The sequence below is a fragment of the Ailuropoda melanoleuca genome, chromosome 9 (assembly GCF_002007445.2).
Source record: "Ailuropoda melanoleuca isolate Jingjing chromosome 9, ASM200744v2, whole genome shotgun sequence".
Classification (NCBI taxonomy): Eukaryota; Metazoa; Chordata; class Mammalia; order Carnivora; family Ursidae; genus Ailuropoda; species Ailuropoda melanoleuca.
Window position 1 is genome coordinate 42,924,424 of NC_048226.1, and position 8,660 is coordinate 42,933,083.

Genomic DNA, 8,660 nt, shown 5'->3' on the forward strand with positions numbered 1-8,660 from the left:
GCTTACCATCAGAAGAATACATGATGTAATTTCCCCCACTAGAGAATATTGTTTTGCTTGTGTTTATTTCTTGTTAATTTCTGGAGTACACGTTAACATTCATCTAATTGTCTTAAGTATACTTTAAATGTTCTTCATCAAGGACATAAAATTCAGAATGTCTACTGTAACCCCTTCGGCTGTTTGGCAATAAAATCTGACAATTATGGCATTTTCTTCTGTAGTCATGCAAGTTTTGGAAGGGATGGATTTGATCACATTAAGTTTCTGATCAAATATTCTCCCCCCTAAATTTTTTTAAGCTTTAGTTCTCACCAGAAGTTCTTCTAGCCCATGTCTACTCTGTTAGGCATTTCTTCACAAGACAAAAAGATTAATGCCTTCCTTGAAAATGCTTTGCCAAGACTCTTCAAAGTTTTGCTTAGGCATCTATTCGAATGCTCAAATTAGCCACATCAATTTGAATAGTTAGTTTAAACTATTTCAGGCAGAAAATGAGTCAGAAAGATTTTTATAAAAGTTCTACAAAATGAAAATTGGACTTGATTTCTTTAATTCTTCATTTTTCTGGTTTTATGAATTTTTCATGTGTCAAATCAACTTGTTCTCTGAAGGAAATATAAAGAGCACATGCATTTTAATAACATAAGTATTTTAATAAGTTATAAAACATCTTTTCAAAAATTAAAATAAAAGTGTAATTTTACCACATTTGCCTAACATAAAATTGTTTTAAAAAATGGTAAAATTGTTAAAAGATGGTAATACAATTCTACCACATTTGGAGGGAAATTTTCAGGACATGGCCAGTTCAAAATATGGTTTGCCTTTCTAGTGGAGCTAAATAACAAGATGTTCCTTTCAGACTACTTCTAAGCCCTCATTATACCTGGCCCGGCAGCACTAGGAAGAACAGGAGATTACCAACACGCTCCCCTGGGTAAATAAGCAGGTAACCCGAAAGTCGGTAAACATATTGGAAATTTTTCAGTCACTGCTTCCTGTTGGTGACGAAACGCTGTAGAAACAAATGTTGTTTAAATACTCTACCCCGTAAAGAATGCTATTTTAGGTATAATAGCACCATCGAAGTACTTCCTGTCCTTAATAAGTGATAGGTAGGTTACACAGACACTCGCTTAATGGCTCTCTTCCAAGTCAAAATAACAAGACGGTGGAGTGTATAATTCAGGCTCCCTAGCAGTTTATCTTATAAATAAAAAACTTGTATTCCCTTGAAATGAAAGAAAACACTTTAACAAACTGGTAGAGCAGTTAAAAGGAGATACAATTCATCTGTTTTGGGAACAGTGAAGGAGACCAGGAGGCAAAGAATCACTGTTTGTTCCTTCAAGTCAGTCATTCTAACTTTGAGCTAAATTTAGGTAATGCATACTTCCTGTGGTCACTTTTCTTTTCAAGTTGCAATGTTTTCAATGTTAAATTTGCTCTGAAGCAGTATTTCTTGGTGGAGTTTTATTTTTAAATGAGACTGAATGGAGGGTGAGACCAGGGACTGGGTTTCATTAAGAAAAAAAATTGTGTGTGTGTGTGTGTGCACATGTGTGTGTACACCGCTTTCTGGTCCATCCAAAATAAGATTTGTGCTGATGTTCCCTAGGTAAGATGATTTTGATTAGAAAAATGTTTCTCCTAAACAATGATTAGAAACAGCAAGTGACTTAAGGACTTTAAACAAAAATTTCTTTCTTTTTCTTTTTTTTGGGGTCAGTTTCTTGTCTGAAGTTATAGCGTCATCACACACTAAATATAGATATGCACCGTGTCCCCCTTCCCTGACCCTCTAAGTCCCTAGGGCCTCAGGCCTGGGATAGAAATAAATTCTGTGTGTGGAGGGAGGGGCCAGTCACTTAGACACCGAGCTAAGGTGGCCCTCATGAGTCACCATCTTGCCCTCTATCATGTGTAATTAGGGAGACCTGAGCGACAGTATCTGCGCCTGCCACTCGCTCTGTACGTTCTCGTCTAGTAAACCTCAAAAGATGAAAACACTGACAGTTATCAATACAGTTTCACTCTCCCCTTAATCCAAGGTAATGCTACGCACTTTCTGCGGAAAGAAACTCTGAGTTTCCCCCACTTACTGCTTCTACAGCATTACAGAAGAGCTGTATTGTCGAGCCCTGCACTAACCTCTAAGTTCCAGGGTTCATTATCAAAGATGATTACAGAATTAGGATGTTTCCTTGGTGAAGGGCATGGAGGTTTAAAAAATCGTATCTGTCTTACAGGAATGGAGTGGCTGCCAAGACATCAAAGTGAAAGAAATGAAGGAAGCTAAGTGCTCAGAAGGGCGGACGGAGCCCAGCTCTAAGGGCGTGCTGGGCCTCAGCCTTCCCGATTCCTGCTTTCAGTCCTAGCCCTGCCCCTGGGCCAGCCTCCACTGACTCAGCAGTGTTCAAGACTATAGCAAGGGGGTGCTGCTCTCTTCTCTCCCCATCCACACCTAGTCCCCCAAGACAGTGACACATCAACTATCTGCTTGCAAAACAAATTTCAAGACAAATTAGCGAACCGGTTTAAGTAGAAAGGCCGATGCGCTTCTTCACTTGTTAACCAATCATGACTTAAAAAGATCTGAAGTCCAGGGCTGTTCCCAGGGATTAGAGAGCCAGTTGATAATGCAGGGTGAAGTCTTGGATCATTAACCCAGCCTGTCACCCATCCCCAGGAAACATCTTATGCCAAACCATTATGTCAGAAATAACTCTTAAAAAAAAAAAAAAAAGAATTCTTTAACATTAACCAGAAGGTTTGGTTGACGAGAAAGAGAGGTACGATGATCTTCATTGGGTTTGAAAACCAAATGCTGATCTTAAAGAGAGAGAAAGGTAAATGGGAACTAATTTAATGAAGTCTGTCCTGACAAAGCCAGTTTCAAGGAAGTGATTATCAATTCAGGCATCTTCTATTAACAGGGTCAGCAAACTACAGCTGGCCTGTGGGCTGAATCCTGCTCGCCACCTGTTTTCCTATGGCCCCTAAGCTAAGAACGGATTGACATTTTTTAATAATTGAAAAAAAAAAAAAGCATTTTGTGACACATGAAAACTGTACAGAACCCAAATACCAGTGTCTGTCAGTAAAGTTTTATTAGAACACAGTGCTCTCATCTGTTTGCACAGTGTCTGTGGCTGTTTTTGCACCACAGTGACACAGACTGTATGGTCTGCAGGGCCTAAAATACTTACCACTTGGCCCTTTACAAAAAAGGTCAGCCTACCCCGGGTCGCTGACAATGTCACTTGCTGCTAGACAGGAGTTTCTGGAACAGGGAGCTTCAGTGAGCATTAACTCTGTTTCCGAGTAACAACAGAGGAGGAGACTTATTTTTATCCCATCACCTGAGGCCTCCAAATGCCCCCGTGAAAATCCCTGCTGGATACGGCTTAGTACACCTGAGAGAACACATTACACAACTTACCTGCTCACTAGGCTCAAAGCTCATCTCCTCCTTCTCAGTTTTCATAGCTACTAATTTTGTGTTACTGGCAGGGTCTGTCTTACTGTCCAGTCGCTCAAGTTTGGGGGTTATTTCTGGTAAACCAATATCTTTAGTATCATCTTTATCTAGCAAGTAGCGAAGTAGTGCATTCTCTTTCTTCTTGGGGCTCACGGGCTCCTGTTTAATAGTCACTTCTGAGCCGGGAGCTGTGCTGTTGGCCTCCTGGCTCAGCTCTTTGCCTGTGGCTTCTGCTGTTAACTTGGCCAAGTCCACGGGGGAGCTGCTGTCCTGCAGGAGTCTGTGCAAAATCTTATGCTTCTCCTTGAGCGAGGTTCCATGGGTCGAGCCAGAACCAGGCAGGCTCGCTGTGGAGTCCTTGTTTGTGTCCGACAGGGAGCTGGACAAGGGCGAAGGCTCCATCTGGTCAGATTTGGTGGTCAACAGCTGGAGGAGTTTGGTCTGTCCTTTGCTGTCATGCAGCCGATTCTGTCCATCAGCTCTCTCAGCGCTCACAGCCTGGGACATGTTGGAATCGTTCGTTTCCTTTTGCTCTCCAGGATGGCAGCTGCTCTCTGCTTGACCAGTTGTACCTTCAGATGGCTCCCCATAAAGTCCAAAACAGTCTTTGGAGTCTAAGCTTCCCATCTTGCTGAGTGGGGGAGGATTCATATTAACGGGGGAGTTTTGCAAATTGCCCATTTTTAGGTCTGGTGAAGCCAACGACGACCCCAGTGAGACCCCGTGCCCCTCGCTGAGGGCCTGAAGTGCGTTGAGGGAACTGTTGGTGTAGCTATGGCTATTTCCTGTGCTGCTGCAAACTCCCACAGGGGAATGCAAGCTTCCTGCAGGGGAAAACTGACTGGGTGGGATTCGAGGGCTGCCGGCCACTCCGGGGCTCATGCGATGCCGCGGTGAAAGCATGGAGTTGGGCTGTCCCGGGTTCATGCCAGGGCTGCTCTGTGAGGGACTGTTCATTTTGAGTGCATAGTTACTACCCTGAGGAGTGGTTGCCTGCATGCTTGACACATGGTTCATTCCCCCGGAACCACCAAACCTGCCCATGGGCATGCCCATCTGTTCCTTCGGGCCATTGATGGGAAAATTTATATTGCTACCGAGTGTCATGTCCTGACCTGGGTTCCCACTGCACATGGCCTGATGGGCAGGGCTGCTAGAGCTAATTGGATTCAATGGCTTCCCCATCGCTTGTCCAGTCAGATCCGGATTCATTACACACACATTCTGCTCTCTGCATGATGAGGAAAGAAATATAAAAGGAAAAACATTTAGCAAGTTGTTATTAATTTTAAAAAATGAGATGGCCTCTTTTCTTTAAAAGAACAGACTATATTTAAAGGACAGATAATACTTGCAGGATGAAACAATCTGCAATTATGGACAAGACTGAACATGCGTAATTTTGGACCAAGAGGGATGTTTTTCAGTCAACTCATTAAGACGTCTGCGGTTTTACAGAGGAGGTGTCTTTAAATGTGACGATACTGTATTGAAATTGTAGTTACGAGACAAGACATTAGAGGGGTTCCAATTACATAATATTATCTTTCTCGTTACACGGTATATTATCATGAATAACTGAGAGCTTGCACCATCTTAAAGGAAGGACCCTAACAAGGAGAGCTGTCTTCAATTGTTTGCCAGATTACAATTCCTAACAAGAGACACATCTGTAAGCCCAGAGAGCTCTGAGGTTTACCACTTGGCTCAAGATGGACAGCAAATTTAACGGGGAGTGGGGGAAACTCGCCCCTAACTGCAAGTTCTAGAGCCAGTAAAGTTATCAAAAATATTTAGAATTAGATCACCTTGTCTGACAGATCCCCTTGCAGGTCAAAGCTAGAGTTTCCGACACAGACAACATGGGACAGAACTTCAGAGTGACCTTGCTCTGTGATCTTATTCCCCAAGGCCTAGACGACTCCAATCCACTCCCTTACTGGTGACTAAAAGCAGGTTTTCTGGGCTAGATGAGTTTCCAAGCCCTATGAGCTTTAATTTACAGCCTTGGCAGTCACTTGTGAGTTGCCACATGTGTTCACAAATCCAAACAAAACAGGTTTCACAAATTGTTAAACATCAGCTTTCACTTAGGGGGGTGAAATTTGGCACATCTGTAATCACTTTCAGATTGTTTCAGTTTGAGGTCAAATTTATTAACAGTTGGCAAACAGGGCTGCCTGATTTTTTTATTCCTAAATCAGAAAGTATATAACCGAGAAATGTAATAAAAGGGGACTCTTTATCCAGAGCAACTTTATATATCTTCTGATAGTAGCTCGTAAAGTTTTATATAGCACATACATAAATATTTATATAACACATACATAAATACGAAATGTAATCATTTTCCTAAATTTGTGCTCTAAAACAATATAGTTTATGATATTTATGTTAAAATCAACATTCAATTTTCTGTACTGTCATTTTTTAATGGAAATGTTTATTACCTTTCAATTGAAAGGCTAATGTCAAGAAGTTAATTTAAACCTGAGGGGGGAAAAAATCTAAAATATTCCCTTTAAGTATATATATTTGGAAGGTTCAGATTTCCACACACAGGAGCAGAAGTCCCGCTGGTGGCTTCACTAATTCTGCACCACGTGTGTCACCACCGGGAATGGACCAACTTTCCTTCCCCCATGTGACAGGCGGTCCCGTTGGAGCAAAGGGAGCCTCGCCTGTGTTCTTCCAGCTGGGTTTCTAAAATTCACTAGTATTAAGGCGCAAATTCAAAGTAGAGCCCTACTTTGCCAGTATCCTAAGTTGTCATCTAGCCAAAAGTTAATAGCAACTTAATTTTTTATTTTACCTGCCTGAGGCTGCTGAACAAAAATGCCTAACAAGGCTGAAAAGCTCTAGGGGGATCTGTTGCTTTGTACCATTTCCTCTTGATTCGGGGAAGGGAAAATGATTTCTTATAAGGAGGATTACCTGTGAAGCATATGTAACGATATTACAAGCTGAGGCTCATTAGTAGTCTGAGAACGGATGAGTTTGCTCTTCGTTTGTGCAGCAACAAGAGTGCCATCGGACAAGGAAAAACGATAGATTTGACTGAACGCCAGTCCTTGTCTCAGCACTGTAGGCAAGCAAACAGAACGCGTGTTTAGGAAAAAAAAAAAAATCAGAGAGTGGGGGCGGGATAAGACATAATAGTAATAAACTTCATTTTCATATTTTCCTACCAGCAATGTTAACAAGAGTTGTAAGTACTATTTCATGATATTGAAACATTTTTAGCATTTAAAAAGCACTTATTTTTTACTCAAAATACAAATAAATTCAATGTATTGGTTTGTTTTTTTAAATAAGGCTTGGACCCTCGAACTATGTCCTTTTTAAAATCTTTCGAACCATGGTGAAAGAGTGTAAACCATTTATTCGTGCAAAACTAGCTTTACAATGATTTGTTTAAAATACCAGAAAATAATACAATGCATAAACATGATACCTTTAAATTATACAATTTGCCTTTAATTTCCTTTTAAACTAATAAAAACATTACAGTAAAATGTATGACATTAGATATATTCTCCAACTATTCATCTTGAGGTTATTACTGTTCATCATCTCGTAATACTATCCTCCATTCTGTTTCTCAGTGTGTAAGAAGTATTATTTCTGTGGATAGGACAACAGGAAGTAAAAGATAAACAGTCAGAAAAATCTTTCCAGAAGAGAAAAAGGCTAAATAGAAAACTGAAACAATAAAAGTGGAATTGGTTTAATTTCTGGATAAAGAATCTGATGTTTCCATTTTCAAGGCAGGAGAAGAAAATGTAACAAATCAATGAGATTAAAATAATTTCTCTTAAAATTACAGATTTATCTTTTAAAACAACTATATTTTAAAGCTGTCAAATACTGCCTATTAAAAAAAGAACATTATTTTTAAAAAGAACATTTTGATTCAGAAAAAAAGTAGCCATATAATGCAGTTACCCTCCTAAACCATTTTAAGAAGACTACCATGTTTTTATCACATAATCCTCTATACAAATATTGTCAGTTGAACAGTTAGCCCCACGAATAGCCAGCTAGAGCACATTCAATTCCACAAAACTGCCACAGTGAGTGAGTGAATGAGGGAGTCACTGACACACAATATAGATTCTGGTTTTTCTTGGTAAAAGTTCACTGTGAACAATTTCCCTCAGGAAAGCCCCTCTACAGTTTCAGTTACGTGCAGTAGTATCTAGGTATTTCTGCCATCAACTGTTGCCTGAAGGTACTCAGAAGTGGCAGTCCTGGAAATGAATTACTGTACGTATGTGTATCTTGCTTTGCACAATGAGTAGGTCCCTACAAGGCAGAATAAATTCAGTATTTATAATGGGACTCCTATTTTGAATAGCTTACAATTTTGGAATTTCATCTGGGATCACTTAGGATTTTCTATTTCCATTCAGTCTACGTCAAACATCCCTACTTAATTAGATATGTTTAAGCTTGCACCTGATTCATTTAGGAAGCTCTTCCATTTAAACACAAACTCTCAGAATTTTACTCAGTGTGACTGATTACCTTAGATCTTACCTACTTCCGAAGTTTGGATGCAGGGTGTTTCGTACATTTGGTAGTTTCCTTTCAGTGGTTCCTGCCTTTTAAAGCCTACCACAGTGCCTCTTACATTTCTACAAACCCTTTTATAAGGAATCAGGAAGCCACAGAATTGAGTGTAGGGCACTGCTGCTCACGGCTCAAGGACACTGAACGTGTTTGCTCATGGTGATTTCTTTTTTTTTTTTTTTTAAGATTTTATTTATTTGAGAGAGAGAGAGAGAGAGACAGCCAGCGAGAGAGGGAACACGGACAGGGGGAGTGGGAGAGGAAGAAGCAGGCTTCCAGCGGAAGAGCCTGACGTGGGGCTCGATCTCAGAACTCCAGGATCATGCCCTGAGCCGAAGGCAGACGCTTAACAACTGCGCCACCCAGGCGCCCCTGCTCATGGTGATTTCTTATTCATATTTCTTATTCTTACTATTTTTTATTTTTTAAAAGAATTTTTATTTATTTGAGTGAGAGAGAGGGCGCAAGTGTGAGGGGGAGAGGGAGAAGCAACTCCTTCACTGAGCTTGGGCTTGATCCCACAACCCTGAGATCATGACCTGAGTCAAATGCTCAATCGACTCAAACACCCAGGCGCCCCTGTTGTTACTATTTTTTTTTTTTT

General features: G+C 40.6%; 1 protein-coding gene across 5 annotated transcripts in view; it reads right to left on the minus strand.

Moving 5' to 3' along the window:
- Positions 1–8,660, minus strand: part of NCOA2 (nuclear receptor coactivator 2) — a 286,067-nt gene that overhangs the window by 39,829 nt on the left and 237,578 nt on the right. For all 5 annotated transcript variants that reach the window (XM_034668162.1, XM_034668163.1, XM_034668161.1 and 2 more), the window contains 2 exons: positions 6,419–6,566; positions 3,446–4,715 (listed from right to left, as the gene is read on the minus strand). In XM_034668162.1, the coding sequence (XP_034524053.1) occupies positions 3,446–4,715; positions 6,419–6,566 (1,418 nt within the window). The remainder of the gene's footprint in view (positions 1–3,445; positions 4,716–6,418; positions 6,567–8,660) is intronic.